The 20,342-nt window shown below is 36.3% G+C and overlaps 1 protein-coding gene across 1 annotated transcript; it reads left to right on the forward strand.

The window, feature by feature from the left end:
- Positions 1–16,141: 16,141 nt before the first annotated feature.
- Positions 16,142–16,978, forward strand: LOC138190845 (uncharacterized). The gene has a single exon (XM_069135369.1). The coding sequence runs from the start codon at positions 16,142–16,144 to the stop codon at positions 16,976–16,978; it is 837 nt and encodes a 278-aa protein (XP_068991470.1).
- The last annotated feature ends 3,364 nt before the right edge of the window (positions 16,979–20,342 follow it).

Raw genomic sequence — 20,342 nt, forward strand, 5'->3', positions numbered from 1 at the left:
GAGAATACTTCATTCTTTCCTTAAACAACGCTGAAAATTTCCAGCTAGGCGTCGAATTTTTTAACGAGCTGTGAATTTTCAAAATGTTCAAGTTTGCCACATCATATTCCGTATTCCATGGCATTATCAACGACTTCTTGAATTGCGCGTGGAAAATTTATACCTGTCGATTATTAACCTAAATAAATAAAAAATGAAGAGCTTGCAAAACTACATACTGAATTAATGTTATAAAAATATGGCTGACATCCCTATAAATTGTATCGCCTTAAGAAAAAAACTCATCGACTGCGAGAACAGGATATTTATAGCAGTATAAAATATTCGTATTGTAATCATTTATTTGAAAATAAATATTTGTTTCTTTGTGTCCCATTATGTCATACTCAATACTTGTTATATAATTGATAATGTCATGAAACATGAAATATTATGTGGGAAACTTGAACATTTTGAAAATTCACAGCTCGTTAACAACATGGACTCGTAGCTGGAAATCTTTAGCGTTGTTTGGGGAAAGAATGAAGTATTTTCCCTGAGAATTTCAAGCGATTTCGAGTCGACGGAAAAAAGTTACAGCTATCTGAAAACAGCGATTTTCCAGAAATCAGTTGGTTTTACGAGGCCGTATATGAAAAGGAACGTAGGAATTAATAATAATTCGGGTAGGTAGTGATGAAGTATACTTAGATGAAAAATTTGAACCGTCGATTGGCCGTCTACTTGGAAAATTCTTGACTTGGCAGCGTTTCAAAGTTATGCGAAATTTTGCTAAAATAGTAGTTCATGAAAAGGGTTCTAATTAAACTGGATTTTGCTTTGGAGTAAAAAACTATTTTTTCCATTAAAATACAAGGTCGGAGAAGGGGAATCCCTCTTGATTCAAGTCTTTAAGTCCCACAAAGCTCCCATGAACAAATCGTGAAAATAACGAAAAAATTGAATTATTAAAAACTTCAAAAATTTCTATAGCCATCAGATTTTCTCATATTAGGCTCAAATTTGGAGAATCGTCTTTTCTTGTAACCTACTGTCTTGAAAAAAATCAGCAGCCGAATCGCTGACCCAAGCACGCAGGCTCCGGTCGAAAAGTATTGGACGTACCTATATACATACATATATGTGATATTCAGCAAATTCTGGATTATATTTGATATACTTAATATATATATGTACACACACACACACACACACTCAACACCGTGTAGTCCGAGTACGCACAGTTCGAATTCAATTATGCATATCGATAAAATTGCGGAATTCTGTCCAAAAGAAACATTTAGTGACTGAAATGAAATGACGAGGTAGCAATATGGACAAGTTTTTAATTTGCATGATTTTGTTTCGCAAAAATCGTTATGCGAGTACGGCAATTTTTCCTTTTGTAATGGAATACTCTCCGTTACGAATTACTTTTTTTTTATTTGTAATTTGTGATGGTTCATTCATCAATTACACGTTACTTTTTTTAATTTCTTATGAAACACTCATCCATTACTTATTACTTTTGTAATTTATAATCGAGAACTCATCCAATACACATTTTTTGAAGTAATGAGTAATGCATTACTTTCACATTACTATTTTCACAACTCTGCATACAATAACAAGTCTCTCTATCTATCTGTGTGCCGATAGTTGATCAAATGATAGCTAATATTGAAAATTGACAATTCGAAAATTTGGTGATTTCGAAAAATCAACGACGGAGCCAGGAACCTGGCGTCCAGAGATGCTCAGCCGGAGCCTTACTCCACTGGACCCCCTAGCCGCCCTGACTCTGTTGCTAATTTCTCTCATCACCAGTGAGTTCGAATTTGTTTTTTCGTATGCCTGGTATGAATGTATAAGAATTTTTGTCTCTTCAAGCACAGTGTATACATAGGAATGTGATGTGTAGATGATGTGTTTACCCTTTTCAATCCGTATTACATTCCTATATACAGGGTGTCCCTAAATTGCCTCCCACGGACTAGCCAGCATGATACCTCGTTAAAATCCAACCGAGAAATTCTTTTCCGGAAGCTTGTCCGACGCATAGTTTTTGAATTATAAGCGATAGCGCTAGGCCAATCAGAGTGCACCATTTCATCTAGATTTGCCGCCTCGGAAATTGCTATTTTGTGCGTCTGGGTGAATTATTATTATTCGTTTACTGATTCAATATCAGCACCTCCCCTCTCTCGCTGCTGTACCCCTTCTCGGGCGCTGACCTCAATATTGTTGCCGCGGCACACGCTGCCGGCCGCACATCCGTGGGCGCACACTTGTGTGTGTAAACAGAAGCGTATCCTCAAGCATAAGGGGTACAGCAGCGAGAGAGCGGTGGTGCCGATATTTAATTGGTAAACGAATAAAAATAATTCACTTTGACGAATAAAACAGCAATTTCCGTGGCGGCAAATCTGGATGAAATGGTGCACTCTGATTGGCCTAGCCCTATCGCTTATGATTCAAAAACTATGCGTCGGACGAGCTTCCGGAAAAGAAATTCTTGGTTGGATTTTAACGAGGTATCATGCTGGCTAGTCCGTGGGAGGCAATTTGGGACACCCTGTATACACTAAATTCTTGAAAAATCAGAAAGCCATCCGCTTTTTTTTTAAAAATTGAGTGCGACAAAAACAAAAGTTCAACGACTGATTTGCGGCTTATTTACGGCAAATTATCAACCAGGTCAGAATTACGCATGATGCCCGCTGTGCGTTATTTTGGTGGATGGCGAGCTAGATTCTTGAAAAGTTAGCACGCCATCCGCTTTTTTTTTGGAAATTGAGTGCGACAAAAACGAAAGTTTAACGACTAATTTGCGGCTTATTTACGGCAAATCATCAACCAAGTCAGAATTACGCATGATGCCCGCTGTGCGTTATTTTGGTGGATGGCGAGCTAGATTCTTGAAAAGTTAGCACGCCATCCGCTTTTTTTTTGAAAATTGAGTGCGACAAAAACAAAAGTTCAACGACGATTTTGCGGCTTATTTACGGCAAATCATCAACCAAGTCAGAATTACGCATAATGCTCGCTGTGCGTTATTTTGGTAGTTGGCGGGCTATTTACGGCAAATCATCAACCAAGTCAGAATTACGCATGATGCTCGCTGTGCGTTATTTTGGTAGTTGGCGGGCTATTTACGGCAAATCATCAACCAAGTCAGAATTACGCATGATGCTCGCTGTGCGTTATTTTGGTAGTTGGCGGGCTATTTACGGCAAATCATCAACCAAGTCAGAATTACGCATGATGCTCGCTGTGCGTTATTTTGGTAGTTGGCGGGCTATTTACGGCAAATCATCAACCAAGTCAGAATTACGCATGATGCTCGCTGTGCGTTATTTTGGTAGTTGGCGGGCTATTTACGGCAAATCATCAACCAAGTCAGAATTACGCATGATGCTCGCTGTGCGTTATTTTGGTAGTTGGCGGACTAAATTCTTGAAAAATCAGCACGCCAGCCGCTTTTTTTTCAAAATCAAGTGCGACAAAAACAAAAGTTCAACGACTATTTTGCGGCTTATTTACGTCAAATTATCAACCTAATCAGAATTACTCATGATGCTCGCTGTGCGTTATTTTGGTGGATGGCGTGCTGAATTCTTGAAAAATCAGCACGCCATCCACTTTTTTTTTGAAAATTGAGTGCGACAAAAACATAAGTTCAACGACTTATTTGCGGCTTATATACGGCAAATCATCAACCAAGTCAGAATTACGCATGATGCTTGCTGTGCGTTATTTTGATAGTTGGCGGGCTAAATTCTTGAAAAATCAGCACACCATCCGCTTTTTTATTTGAAAATTGAGTGCGACAAAAACAAAAGTTCAACGACTAATTTGCGGCTTATTTACGGCAAATTATCAACCAAGTCAGAATTACGTATGATGCTCGCTGTGCGTTATTTTGGTGGATGGCGTGCTAAATTCTTGAAAAGTTAGCACGCCATCCGCTTGTTTTTTTAAAATTGAGTGCGACGAAAACAAAAGTTCAACGACTAATTTGCGGCTTATTTACGGCAAATCATAAACCGAATCAGAATTACGCATGATGCTGGCTGTGCGCTTTTTTGGTAGATGGCCCGCTAAGTTCTTGAAAAATCGAAAAGTCATCCGCTTTTGTTTTGGAAAATTAAGCGCGACGGAAAAAAAATTCAACGACTAATTTGCGGCTTATTTACGGTAAATTATCAACCTAATCAGAATTACTCATGATGCCCGCTGTGCGTTATTTTGGTGGATAGCGAGCTAGATTCTTGAAAAGTTAGCACGCCATCCGCTTTTTTTTTGGAAATTGAGTGCGACAAAAACAAAAGTTTAACGACTAATTTGCGGCTTATTTACGGCAAATCATCAACCAAGTCAGAATTACGCATGATGCTCGCTGTGTGTTATTGTAAGATATGTGATGTACGAATGTGTACGAATGTGTGTATCTATAACGATAGTATAGAATGTGAGAAGGCAGGCAATAAAGGCAGTCGGTCCTGAACCGTAACAGAGTGTAGTCGTCTTTATTTACCTCTTCCTCGCATACACAATAACTGGCGACGAGGATAAAAGCATTGTTCTAGAAACTTCGTCGGCATATGACGAAATAAAACCAAATTAAAGTGTTGGAATGCTGATTGAAATAAAAGGGACTGCATGGATCCAGAATTTAACAAAAGTCCAATTGCAAAAGTTGTGTGAATTAAATAATATTGATGGTGAAGACGATAATATTAACACACTGAGAGAAATTGAGTTCGATTTTCGGGTATTGTAAGCCCGAAATCTAGGTTTTCATTACCCAAATTTGTATGGCAGTTGAGGGACACATAAATATTCTGGTAACATATGACATACACGCGCAGCCATATTTCCATCAAGGTTTGTAGCGGATTGTCCTTATATGTATGGCAAACGATGCATTGCAAGACATCAGACATCACTTGAATGAGTATCTGAAAGTGTACAATGCGTACTTTACCGAGATGTAGAACTGTGAAGGAATGGTAACATATTTGATTAGCATCATTCACTGGTTTGATAGGATAAACTTCGCAGTAGTGTATGTCATTACACAGTATATAAGTATGTGACTTAATACGTCTCTCACTTGCAGCAATTGCCTTCCAATGGTGAACTATTCGTACCCACACCTTGTGACTATACTTTACGTTGCATGGCAATATCTACGTCAATAATATATGAGACAACACATTTCTGGTGATAGTAAGATTTGCTATATGTATGTGGAGTAGTTCCTCATATACGTAGAGTGATGATTGATATTCTTCGAATAGATATTATTAATCGGTCTAGTAATTACCATTTTTCACTATTCATATTATCCAAAATTTAGTCATCCAAGTCTAAACAAATATTCGATCGATGTATATTCCATAATTATCAGAAGTTTCAATTGAAACATATATCAGCAAATATTTAGTTAGAAAATTTATTTCTTGACGTGTTTCCAATCGCAAGCGTTATCGTTGTAGACAAAAACAAAACTTGTATTAACATATGCTTAAGAATGTTATATTTTCTCTTATATAAATTTGAGGAAGTGAAGGCAGAGATCAAAATACAATTTTTTTGGCGTAGGGTTTATTTACAAAAAAGTCCGATGCGTCCAAAATAGAACCATTATCTATTGAACAAGCTGTATATGTGTATATACTATGCAGGTACGTGTTTGCAATACTTATACTATTTTTAAAAACTAATACCAGTTCTTTATAACATAGGAACTGCTGTTATTTGTCGCAACTATATGCGATATTCGAAATGCATACCGAAACTGTGACCATGTAGTACAACACCATGAATCTTCATCTGTAGGTATAACCTTATAGGCTTGATAATGTACATCGAAAAAGCATTGTTCTAAAGTTTTAGCCACCAGAACAACTTGATTTTCTTTTTCCAGGAAAATAGTTTTAATAATAAAAAATTTGGGACCAGTTTTGGAAGCGCTCACTAATACCGAATTAGTCTTTAACCGTTGGCCTGAAAATTCTATCCATTCGGTAACATTCACATCTTGACTGATATTTAATGGCAATGCGGGACAAAAATCTGCATAGTTAGGTAACTTGGTCAAAAGGACATTCCGCGTCAGGCCATGGGCATATTCAGCGTAGGGAACATAATTCATTAACCGATGATTTAGTTGAAGTTGATGTTTAATAGCTATGGTTCTACAAACATTAACCCGACTGATCGAAACGTGAGATGTGATTTTTCCCTCTCTATGCTTACTTTCGTACCGCATTGAAGCCAGTTTCCATAATGGACCCATTTGAGCATTAATCCGAGGGTAATGAAGTAGGAAGTGGTGTTTTGGTGTCAGAGAATTCGGAAACAATTCGGAAACTAGTGTCAAATATTCAGTGATCAATGTTTCCAAATAATCATGTGTTGTCGGTTGGTGTGCTTTGCTCAAAATAATTTCAATTATGGCTTTTAATTGTATGATTATTTGCCAGTGTATATTTCCTTCCGGAACTAAATCACCGATAATAAGTGGTAAATTTCGAACAAAGATGAACATTTCTGAAGAACTCATCGACAAAGAACCGCTCTTCAAACGTGCGAGAGTGATTTCAGGTGGTTTGTTTGATTTGTCGTGAAAACTATAATGGAATCCATTAATTCTCGAATTGAGTTCTTCCAAGGTAAATAATTTGACAACACATACGAAGTAATGTAATACCTTTGAAACGTCACGTGGACATATACCTTCACCAAGATCATGCATTGGATCTACAGATCTGTTGCGAGTTGAATGAAAATTACCTACTTCGTGAAAAACACATTCCTCCACGATTCCTGTACGACTTACATCATTTAATGTCAAACCATAGTCATAATTACAAATATCTCGCAAGGCGCAGGATCGTTCATCAAAAGTGCTGTTGATTTGATCTCTATGAACCAAACAAAACCTACACGGAAAGTTCGCTCGGAAGCATTCCACGAAGCCCAACATCCCATGCATACCAAGATTGTCACCTAATATTAATGCCAATTCAAAGTACATGTGTATATTTCCAATTGGAGTAGACACCGTTATACCCTGTGCTCTAAGAAATTTAAGTTCATCAATAGCTCGAGAAAAAATTATTTTGTTTTTGAACACTTTTCTGTCAATGGTATTGAATAGAATGAATAAGAAAATATTTTCAAGTTTCGATTGATATTCAGCTGGCAAACAAGGTATACTCAGATACACAGCACCACACTTTCCTATTCCAGCATGGCTCCCGAGAGGATTGTTATTTTCATAATCATCAAAGTATAAGAACAGAGGTAAAACAATTTTATTTTCAAATGCTGACATTTTCTCTTTCCAAAATGAGCCTTGCACAAAATTTGAAATTATGTCCGAATTTTCGTGAAGACGTTGAAGGTAATTCATCGTGTCCCGAAACACGTTTGGCATCTCAAAAAACTTTTTGAATACTTGGCGAATGGGTACGAACTCGGCAGTGACAGGAATATGTATCAATTTTTGTACACCGTTCTCTTCTCTATATTCATTTCTTTGACCAAGTAGAACTTGTTCCGGTAGAATTAAGTTTCCAGATGAAATAAAGTATTTGAAACGAAAGTACTCAGTTTCGAAATTTTTGAATGGATTTGCGAGTTTATCGAACAAAGCAGTTATTTCGGATAAATTTTCAGGATTTTCATTCAGAGCTTTCAAACGACTTAGTACATGGTCTCGTACCACATATGCAGCACTTCCATTGGCTAGGTTAGTGACTTCCTCTACTATGAACTGTACTCTCTTTCTTGGTAAATCGGACAAATTGTATAACTTGCTTACGAAATGACTTGCTTGTTCCATTAAATATTTACATAATTTCTCTGTGAGTGTGTCCGTAGATATACTAGGAGTGACAGAATTTGAAGGTACTATCAAATCGGGTTCTTCATCATCAGACGTTCTGGATGAACAGTCTGAATTGTCTAACGCATGCAATACCTCCGCAATACTATCATCACCTAATTCGTTCGACGCACACTGTGACTGGAAGTCGAAATTTTTTGAATCAATCTTTGATGTGGAATTTGAATCGTTATATTGATCGATCGTACCTTCTAGGCTACTGACTGAAGGAAAGTTATTGGGCACTGTTAAAGACGAGGAAGGCGTACTTGCCAAAAAATGTGTTCTATGTCTGTGTTTACGGAATGAATTAAATAAAGAAAAACCACGCCGACAAGAATCTTCGTTACATCTAAATACAGTGGACGCTGGATGTGAAAGTCTTATGTGCCGAAGTAGTTCGGAGTTACTAGGAAATATACACTGGCACACAAAGCACGACATTACGGTATGTTAATCTAGAGGGCTTGATTATAAGAGAGCACTTCTCCAATGAGGGTATTTATATTGGTACCAAATTTGTCACCCGTGTTTGTGATGTCATATGCTACCTTCTGAATGAAGAGCCAAATGTGAAACGCATGGATTGGATACTGGCAATCGGTAGCGTAAAATGTTTTAAAGGTAAGATCTAGTGCCCTCAGCGGAGACGTCGTCGTGTACCTGACATCATCTACCACTACATAGCTGGCTTGAATATTATCCAGCGGTCCGACAAGCACTATGTGGGGTTGCGCCGTTAGTCCTTGCTGTAGTAGCTGTGCCTTTTTATTAGCTATTGCCGGCTCCACGGACGCAGCATTCTGTAACCCGTGATAAATGAAAATTAATAATCAAAGTAATCATTAGTTATAAATGACATGTAAAAATCAACTGCCTCAAATTTGTGAGTTACACACACATTATAGCCAAATTCATAAGAAGCACTCGTGTGTAAATTCAGTAACATTCCATGTCCCGGTAAACGTCACAAATGCTTGTGCCATGACGTTGGAATGTACCCTTTCGTGCGCAGCAATATACTTACATAGACATGTAAAACAAATGCTTCCTGTGACTCCAAGGTTGACAGTTTTTTGTTTCGTCCTTTTCCTACGCTGTTGCAACTGCTTTCTGAATCCGCGATTTTTCGTTTCTTGGTCACTGGCTGGTATTTAATTTGTGTCGCTTTAACCAATGTTGGTAGAAGGTATAATATCAGGGCATCTTGATTCTCTGCAAATATTTCTAATAATATGCTATTTGGCGAATTCCACGCTAAATCGACCTTCCAAATTGAAAAAGAAAATTCAGACGAACACCAAAATACGTATCTAATGGTTTTATATTATATATTTCATGTAAAAAAGAGTGTGAATCGATATAAGAGACATACCAAGTTATTTCTTCGACGATTTGAAGTGAAATTCCCCGCTTATTATACCTATGTATGTGTATACACCTGCATCGTATAGTGATTCTATACAGACTTTTAATTCCACACTTGACTAATTTTACTGTCCACGTACCATTTAGATACATTACTTACCAGGACTCAACGTTTTCAGTTTATTAACCAGCAGTTCGTTATCCAAACCTTCCGGTTTGCGGGGACCCTGTAATAATTCAGAAAGCCGTGTGCGAATAGCATCCCATCTGTTGAGCAGCGAATCACTTTTTCCAGGATAAAGTTTTTCAAAATCACGATGTATCTGAAAATTCATTCGATATTTATAGTTGTTATGTGTGCATTTCATATATATATATATATATAGATAAAATATAGGTGTATATATATATATATAGATCTTCGCGTAATATAATAGATATAGATCGGATTAACGTTTTGGCTTTCCAATTGATCCATACCAATTCAGCTCCCAGCTCTTGCCGCAAGCAGCGGTACGTTTTTATATAATCCGCAACGGATGTATTATCTTTGATTAAATTGCGCCTTCTGATGTGATAAGTTCTGTCCCAATATTCCACCACGTGACCCCACGGTTCAATATAAGTTTTCAGCCAGCTAAGTTTATCATTATCCTCATCTACAACAATTTATAAAATACATCTAGACGTATCACTCACCCAGAAAAATTATGTCAGTAATGGTGCAAAAAATTAATCATTATTTAAATCAAAGCACCTGTAATTTCGCATGTTTCTTCGACGTTTACTTCCGGCTTGGTGTATTTATCTTTGCGCTTATTGCGTAACAGGCCACTCTTATGCAATAAAGTTTTGGTGTAGTGGAAATGTTCCCAGAGCTTTCCGGATGCACAGATACGCTGTCCTTGTACTTTTGCATAAGGGATGTAATACGTTGCTATGGATTCAGTAGGAAAAACTTCGTGGATTTCTTTTGCCCAGCTTTTAAATTCATCTGTTGTAATTCTGTCAATATAGAATTGTATTTATATGGATTTGCCCAGATCAGTCTTTTCGTACGTCATGTAGCCTGTATAAACACGTGAAAATCCCTCATCTCCGCAAAATGACATACAAGAAATCTAGAGTAATGCACATTTTAGACTGCTCAATCTATAGGAGAATCGGTATACAAGAATTCGTTTCAGGAGTGGTGGACTACCCCATATACCTACATTGCAATGACACCCGAATTAAAAAATATACCGTGGTTAACAATTCAATGTACCTGAACTCAGGAAGTACTTCACCAATCGAAATATCTTCAAAGGCTTCGTCTTGTTTGCATTTAATTATTTTTTGAACCAAGAGATTTCGAAGGCGTGATGTTAAATATCCTGTTTTACGGTACACCATTAAAATAGCCTTTCCATCGCTGTCCTTTTGCAATAATGTTTGTAGATCCTATAAAAATTGGTATGTAAAGCAGACTGTAACAATTCCAAAATTAAATTTAAAACCATCTATGAACGGCGTACAATTGTTGTACGAATATCGATTCCGTAGGACGTAATAATTTCGGCATATTCGAGGTAAATACCATAACGTTATATAAGGGGAATATTGATTGATAAATATAAAGCGTCCAGCGTCTCCCTTTAGAAAGGTGAACATTATTCTGCAATTGTAGATACCTAATTGGATATTTTTGATAAGGTCTGTGAAAACATACCAATCTTTTGACCGCGTCGGAATTTGACGTCGATTGTGCCGAATCAGTAGCTGCGATACTTATTGTGCCGCTTGTACAGGGTATTTGTTTTTCACGCTGTTCAACTGATTTTAGTTCCAGAAGAGTGGGAGATTTACTGGTAGTCTTTTGCGATAACTCTAGACCTTCAGAATTGGGTACTGCATTCGTTGCAATATTTTCCTGCATTACAATAGTGGGCTCTAGCCCTGTACATATTAACTCGCTTAAGTCTACATAGAAAAAAAAAAACAATATCAAGTATCTCGAAATCAACCCGAAAAATAATGTGGATCTGCAGCTATCTATCTCAACTAAACAGGGTGATTCCGAATTCTTGACGAATCTTTCACAGGCTCACTTGTTGTCAAAATTGAGATAAAAAAAAAACAATTCCTCTGAAAGGCGACTATTTTTTTAATTGAAAAAAAAAACAATACCAATCATAATAATTTTTCTCAATTTTTTTCCAATCCTCATCAAAATTAAGATCCAAAATTCCGTTTCAATTTCTTCATTTCATCATTTTCAACTTCAAGGATTGACATTGTGAAACGTTCGTCGCGAATTCTGAATCACAGTGTATCATATATATAAAAATATGAGCATGACTCGTGTACCTGGCAGTGTATCAAAATTCTGCGGGTCTATTATTGAGTCGGTTAACGAACAATTTTCAAAATGAAAGGATGGAAGGCTTCCAGCGCTCCACTTTGCCACCCTCTGGTTAATCTGACAATAATATGAATAACACACTCAAATAAATGCACCTTCAATTAAGTACATTATCTTATTCTATGGAACATCAATTATTCGTACAGCATGACGTATGCAAATATTACGACGATGGATATGCCACCTCACATGCAATGAACATTCAGTGCGTTTTTATATTTTTTACAATTATACCTAAGTATATAGACGTATGAAATGATAAAATCACCTATTTATAGGATAACTCAGCAACGACAGTAAGGAGTAGCGTTTAAAAGTATGAGAGGATAAGGAGGATTAGTAGTACCTGCGGTTCTGAATTAATCTTACGCCACCCTTCTAGTTTTTCGAAGAAGTATACGAAATCGTTGACATTCGTTAAAACGTGTTTGAGGTCGTCGAATTTTAGGGTCGGGAAATCGGATAGGGATATTCCCGCAGCTGAATTGGAAAATAACACAAGCAATTGAAAGTAAATAAGAAATTGACAAAATCATGCAGATAATGACTGATAAATATGAAAACAAAAGTGTAATTTCAAGACAATGTATGAAAACTATACGTCGATCAAATAGTATTCGCAAAGTATTCACATAACAAACAGAGGCAAAAGAATCAACATGCAAAGAGGCCAGCAAACTGGAAACACCAATATTCATTACATTCCGCGAATGAGCTATGTATATACAAATATACGAAAAATATACAATCAGTGAATTTTACGATTCATACAGGAAAAAATCGATAGTTAAGAAAAAATCGGACGATTATTTTGTATAATTGTATTGTACATTGTATATTTTTCGCGCAGCATACGATAATATAAATGCACATGTTTTACTATACTGAAAATGTACATATGTATACATTATTTTACAAACTTACCCGTGGAAAGCTCAATTGAATATACTAACAAAGAAATTGGCACAGCTTTGTGTTTGTACCTATAATATGTGTACAGCAAAGTGAAGAGATCTATAGATCCTACTCTAATAGAACTGCATATATACGTATACATAGGTATATGAGACTTGTATATCCTATTAGGGTGCACATATGAATAATGGTACGTCTATTAGGGATTCAAGATAGCTGCACGAATTAGTGAGTTAATATGCTTGTGGAAATATAATGAATGTTGTGTTCGAGGTGTACGGTGAATAAGAAAAAAAAAAACTTTTAAACTATAAATTTTAAACTAGGAACTGCGGATCGTATTCGAAAAAGGAAATACGAAATTAAGCACTTGCGTACCTTGATAATTGATGATAAAATAATAACAGTGCTGTACTCACCTTTGAGAAGGGATACGATGTGTTCCAAGCACCACTCAGCTAACAAGTGATCCATTTTGATGCTCTTCTTCACACTGTTCCCACAAGAATGAGAAATACTTGTATTTCGACCGTTAGAGAATGAAATCGAACTGGCACTGCTAGCCTTTTATTTGGCACGCGATACTATTCGCTTAGCAATTAGTACCCATATGAATGGGAAGAATCGCCATTCAGCTCAGCAGCAGACGCTTTTCGTCCGGGAAAAAAGACGTCGCGCGTTAGCTTGATTCGACCAATAGCGTGGCAACGCGAGCCACATTCGATTGACAACGTTTAGTCTAGTCAACAAGCACCTTTTTTTACGACTTTCAGTTACAGTTTTTCTAAAAATATGGTTGAGGTGTCATTCGAATCGGAATCGCGTCTAGGTACTTTTTTAGAAAATTCAAGATCCGCAACTAAAAATTACAAATGGTATAAAGAATTAAGTAACAAAAAAGGGTTTTCGTTTTTCGCGAATATCACGAAAACTATTTCAGATATCGCAAATATAAAAAAAGATTCATAAAGAGCAGGAAATTTCCTACGGGAAAATCCCAACTCCCGGAATTCTACCACCAATATTTATAATTTTAATCTGGAGGTAAAAATAGGGCTGAAAACGGATGATGTGACGACCGTGCGCTCGGCACGATTCGTTCATACTTACAACAAAAAATCTTTTAACCCATTAAGTATGAATATGCAGGAACGAAAAAATTCAGGTACCATTTAGACATATAAATGAACACTGATCCTTAAAAAAATAATTTTCCCCAATTTTTCAATTAATCATGCTCTTGTTAATCAAGTCGTTTCTATAATTTGTGAATCAACATAAAAACTCCTGTCATTTTCAAACTAAGAACCTGAAGGAGATCCCCATTTGTAAACTTTTTGAATACTCACTATACTTCATTTAATACTTGGTATCTGAAAGTTATGGTGAGCTTGAAAAAAATGGCTACCTCGAGGACATGAGAATATTTGAAATGATGTAAAAAATGGGAAAAAAGTATTTTCATCAAAAAGTTGTGCAGGGTTGTTTTCGTGTTTTTTGGTAGTACATGAAGAAAAATATAGTACGGATGTTCATTTGTTTATAACAGATTGTTTATTAAATGAACAATAAGGATATGGACAAGAAATCATTTTTTGTCAGAATATGAAAGAGCACTGATAATAATGATTTTTAAAGAAATAATGGTTTCTTAGCATTAATTTTCAGCGACGAAAAAAAGGTGTTAGTTAAAAAATGCGTTTTAAAATTATAGGGAATTAGTTTTATGAAAGGATTTTTTTCCTAAAAATCATTGCTTTTATCGACTATCTATTCGTCAAAAACAAATTTTCGATAATCTCATAAACAATGCACTTGTTTATAACAATATTTCAAAGAATCAAAGTAAAAAAAAATTTTAATTATTTTTGTATATTTTTCAATGATTAGAAACTGAAATAATCGAAACATTTTGAAAAAAAGTTTTTTGGTAGCTCTGTTTGATTTTTAAAAATTTTCATTCTTTAAATTTTTGATTAAAACATGAAAAATCGAAATTGAAAAAGTTTACAAATGGGGATCTCCTTCAAACCCTTTGAAGAAAGAATTCCAAAAGTTAAAAAAATTTTCTGGTCTTAGTTGGAATATGACAGGGGTTTTTATGTTGATTCACAAATTATAAAAACGACTTGATTAACAAGAGCATGATTAATTGAAAAATCACGGAAAATTGTTTTTTTACGGATTATTGTTCATTCATGTGTCTAAATGGTACCTGAATTTTTTTCGTCCCTGCATATTCATATTTAATGGGTTAAAAGATTTTTTGTTGTAAATATGAGCGAATCGTGCCGAGCGCACGGTCATCACACCGTCTGTTTTCAGCGCTATTTTTACCTCCAGATTAAAATTATAAATATTGGTGGTAGAGTTCCGGAAGTTTAGACTTTCCTGTAGGAAATTACTTGCTCCTTATGAATCTTTGTTTACATTTGCGATATCTGCAATAGTTTTCGTGATATTCACGAAAAACAAAAACCCTTTTTTGTTACTCAATTGCTTACAACCTTTGTAATTTTTTGTTGCGGATCTTGAATTTTCTCAAAAAGTTACTTGATGCGATTCTGAATCGAATGACACCTCAACCATATTTTTAGGAGAACTGTAATTGAAAATCGTAAAAAAAGTGCTTATTGACTAGACTGGTTCGCTACTTTAGTACTAATTACTACCCTGCGAACAGCAGAAATTGCCATGCAGCGTTGTAGCAGACGCCTAGTGACGATTAACAATGCTTGTATCACTTGGGCATTAAAATGGCCTTATACATGTATCACGCAATCTAAGAAGATAGTCAAGGATTGCCATACAGTATCGTAATCAGTGCTTCACACTGGCCAAATATACTATTCACTATCGGTTACCTCTCGCCATGTATACCAGAATCGTACCTATACCAGCATAGAATCTGATACGTGTCATAAAGGAGCACATAATGGGATTCCGAGTTTTGAAAATTATGATTGCTAATGGAAAATATGCCACAATCAGTAGCAAAACTAATTAATGCGTAAAACATCAGTTACTATTCGACTTGTTAGTATTTTCTACCATACTAGATTAGGTTTCAAACAGTGCAAAGAATGGTACACCTTCCGAGTGTTACATTATGTGATGCCAAACGTGACTAGCGATTTATGTCATTTATAAATATTGCCATACTAAAATCATTATTCTCTATTTTTTTTGTACGAAGTCATATGCGTAAAGGGTATGTCGATAGAATTTAGCATTAGGTACCAGAATTCTGAACTTCATTTCTCTCAGTGCACGTTGAGCGCCATGTCAGCCATCGGTGGCTGACACTAGACTTTCCGTTTAGGCCGCGTCAGCCATCGGTGGCTGACACTAGACTTATCGGTGGCTGACAGCGGCGCGCGTGGCCTGAACGGGATTGTCTTAGAAATACGCGTGGCGCTCAACGTGTTAATGAGTTACGAAGAAAATTTCGAGAATTTGTGAAAGAAAAGACTGAGTGTGGCCAGCAAAAATTAATACGGATAGCAGATATAGTGGATAAAAAAACGTTCGAAATAGTTGATCCAGATAGTATAAATGAACAATTAAACAAAAGCATAATGGAACGTAGTGCAAATTTGGATTTTGATATTACCAAAAATGATTGGGAAATGTTTTGTGATCGACTAGAGCAGTATTTCATTGCAAACAAAATAACAAATGCTGAAGAAAAAAGAGCAATTTTGTTGAGTAAAGTGAATGCAGAGACGTACGAAGAGATCGCAAAAATATGTAAGCCTGTTAAGCCTAAGGACAAAACCTATGAAGAAATTATAACAAAGGTCAAAGATTATTTGAAACCGCCAGCATCATACCTTGTATATAGATATGAATTCAGACTCGGGAAGCAATCAGACGGCGAGGGTATAAAAGAATACGTCACAGCGCTGAAGGTTATGACAGACAAATGTAAATTTACGAACGAAGACGAGCAAGTACTCGATCAAATGATTTGTGGCTTAAAAAGTAAAGCAATAACGGCGGAATTATTAAAACTAGAGAAACCCGATCTGGAAACAGCATTAAAAAAAGCTATGGCATCAGAGGCAGCTAGTAAAGGCGCAGAAAAATTGCAAGAAACAAATGCGGAAATTCAAGAGGTACACATGCTAAGTCGTGGAAAGTTTTGGCGAAAGCAACATGAGGGAGATCGTAGACAGGGACAATGTACATGGACTAGAAGGGGAAGAACATTCGGCCGGGCTCGAGGAACGGCGCGAGCACAACAAATACCGGGAGGCTCTGCTTGTTACCGTTGCGGGGATTCAAGACACTTCGTTAATGATTGTATGTATAGGGAAAATGTAGTATGCCATACGTGCGGTGATAAAGGTCACACTACTAGAGTTTGTACGCATAGAGCCGAAAAAAAGATGCAGAACAAAAGCCGCGAGTAGGTTACGTAAGTGAATGCGGTAGTAGTAGTAGCTCCGATGGTGAAATGTCGCGAGAGTTGAGCCACATGTATATTGATAATAAAAGAAGTCTGTACAGTCTGTATGTACCCGGAAAAACTAGAGTCGAGCCTCAATATGTAACGGTCGAAATAAATAAATCTAAAATTAAAATAGAAATAGATTCGGGCGCGGAACCAGCTATAATTCCAAAAGAAATTATAAAGAAATGTTTTCCGAAAGAAACAATGTATGAGCCAGATATAGAATTTAGGAACCATGATAATACCGCCAATAAGCCTGCAGGAATGTTCAAAGGTGTAACTGTGAGTCTGAACAATAAGATAATTAAAGCTGATTTATATGTAACTGAATCGTCCGGGCCGCCGATAATAGGCAGAGCGTGGCTCAAAGCACTAGGATTATGGCCATTAGTTAAAGACCTAGATCTGCATATAATTAAAAATAAAATTGATGGTAATGACAGGCTAAATAAAATCTTAGAAAAACATGCTAAATTTTTTGAAAATTCTAAAGGATCGTTCAATAGGGCCAAGATCAGGTTAGAATTAAAGGAGGATGCTAAACCGATATATGAGTTAGCGCGATCTGTACCTTTCGCTTTAAAGGATAAAATAGAGAAAGAATTAGATAGATTGGTAGAAGAGAAAATATTGGAACCAGTAGAAATGAGCGAATGGGCTACCCCGATCGTGCCGATACTAAAACCGAATGGAGATGTTCGACTTTGTGGAGCTTTCAATGTAACTATTAACCCTTTATTAAAAACAATTCGCTATGCACCACCGAACTTCGATCACGCTATGGCTCGATTAATAACAAAAAATATTAATAATACAAATAAGAAGCGGTATTCGAAAATTGACCTAAAAGAAGCTTTTTTACAAGTTCCCGTTGAGGAAAATTCGCAAAACTTATTAACTATCAATACTCATAAGGGCTTGTTTAAATGCTTGTATATGATGTACGGTATATCATCGGGACCTGAGTATTTTCAAAAGCAAATGGAGGAAGTTTTGAAAAATATAAACGGAGTCGCGGTGGTAGCAGACGACGTAGTGGTAACGGGAAGTGATGATGAGGAACATTTGCGAAATTTAGATATAGTATTAACGAGTTTAGAAGAATGCGGTTTGAAAGGACGAGTAAACAAATACGAATTTTTCAAAGATGAAGTTAATTATTTAGGATATAAGTTACGGGATGACACTATTACAGTAAATGAAGAAAAGTATAGAGCAATAGTTGATATGAAAGAACCGGAAAATCACAAAGAATTACAGTTATTATTAGGTAAAATCAATTATTATGGCAGGTTATTTAAAGATCGTGCTAAAATTCTAGCACCATTATATAATTGCAGTAATTCGAGAATTTTTGAGTGGGATCAAAATTGCAAAGAAGCGTTTAAAAGAGCGAAAATAGAATTAAAAAGTGTGCTTGTAAACTACAATCTATCTTTACCATTAAAATTAAAATGTGATGCGTCCCCAAAAGGGCTGGGTGCGTATATCAGCCAGTCTTATGAAGACGGCGATAGACCAGTAGCGTTTGCATCAACGAGGTTGACAGCCGCGCAAGAAAATTACTCGCAAATTGATAAAGAAGCAGCTGTGATAATATTTGGAGTAACTAAGTTTTATGATTATTTATTCGGACGTAAATTTCTTTCAAAAACGGATAATAAACCGTTATCCAGGATCTTTTCTCCTGAAAAGGGTATACCAAACATGGCTACGAGTAGATTGCAAAATTGGAGTTACTTTCTATCGGCATTTAATTATGAAATAGAGTACATTAGTACAAGAGATAATATTGTGGCTGATACTTTATCGAGATTACCGTTAAATTATGTAGAAAATAATGATGTTTTAGAAACTGAAGGCCGATTTACGTATTTACAATTATATTTTATATTCAACGTTATATTCAACAAACATAACATGTTTAAATTTCAAAGCAGTAGCACGCGAAACTGCTAAAAACGAGACTCTATCCATCGTGAAGCGGATGGTAATAGAAGGATGGCCTGACTGTAGTCTTAAAAGTTGGCCTAATGAGTTGCAACCATATGCACTGCGTAAAGACGAAATTCACGTCGAAAAAGAATGTTTAATGTGGGGACAGAGAGTTATCGTCCCACCTTAATTAAGAGAAAAGGTAATCGAAAAATTGCACGAAAGTCACTTTGGGATAGTTAAAATGAAGAGTTTGGCAAGGTCGGTGGTTTGGTGGCCTAATATAGATAAAAATTTAGAAGATAAATCTAAATATTGCAAATGGTGTGTTGAATCTAAAGACAATCCAATTAGAATGGAATTAACTCCATGGCCATGGCCAAGCCAACCGTGGCAAAGACTTCATGCAGACTTTGCGGGGCCATATTTGGGGCAAACTTACCTTTTAGTCATCGATGCCTATTCTAAGTGGCCTGAAATTTTCATTATGAAAAATATATCAGCAGAAGCAACGATAGAAAAATTCCGAGAAATGTTTACAACGCATGGACTACCGAACCATGTTGTAACTGATTCAGGAACGCAGTTTACGAGCGACGAATACAAAAAGTTTCTCAAGCAATTAGGAATAAAACAAGATTTTTCAGCGCCGAAACACCCAGCGACAAATGGAGCTGCGGAAAATCTTGTAAAAACATTTAAGCGTAAACTCAAAGCGATTGTACAAAGCTCGAAAGTAGATGTGAGAACTGCTATACAAATGTTTTTATTCTCATACAGAACAACAAAACATGCAACAACGAATGAAACTCCGGCCAACTTGTTGTTTAAAAGAGAACTGAAAACTCCTTTGTTATTATTACGGCCAGAAACGAGATATCACGTTGAATCAAAGCAATATATGCAAAAAAAGCACTTCAAAGGTAGTAGAAAAGAAAACTTTGAAGAAGGCGACGTAATAATGGCAAAGGATTTTCGAAAACATCACCCGAAAATGTCGGAAGCCAAAATTGTTAGGAAATCACCTCCAAGAAACTGTACAATAAAATTTAAGGAAGGAGGAGAGAAAGAGCACAAAAGACATTTCGATCAAATACGACATTGGCGGGAAAGCGAAAATGATCAAAGTACAATAGATGTTAGTACTAATGTGCGAGATAATGTAAGCAGCGAAAATTCGGCGATAGTTTTAAGAAAATCAACTAGATTAAAGCGAAATGTAACACCATACGATGCTACGCATTATTTGTAAAGGTGTAATGTCTATCAACTTTGATAAATGAATAAAACGGGGAAGGGTGTGAGATATGTGATGTACGAATGTGTACGAATGTGTGTATCTATAACGATAGTATAGAATGTGAGAAGGCAGGCAATAAAGGCAGTCG

Source organism: Neodiprion pinetum, chromosome 4 (genome assembly GCF_021155775.2).
Source record: "Neodiprion pinetum isolate iyNeoPine1 chromosome 4, iyNeoPine1.2, whole genome shotgun sequence".
In the NCBI taxonomy this organism is placed as follows: Eukaryota; Metazoa; Arthropoda; class Insecta; order Hymenoptera; family Diprionidae; genus Neodiprion; species Neodiprion pinetum.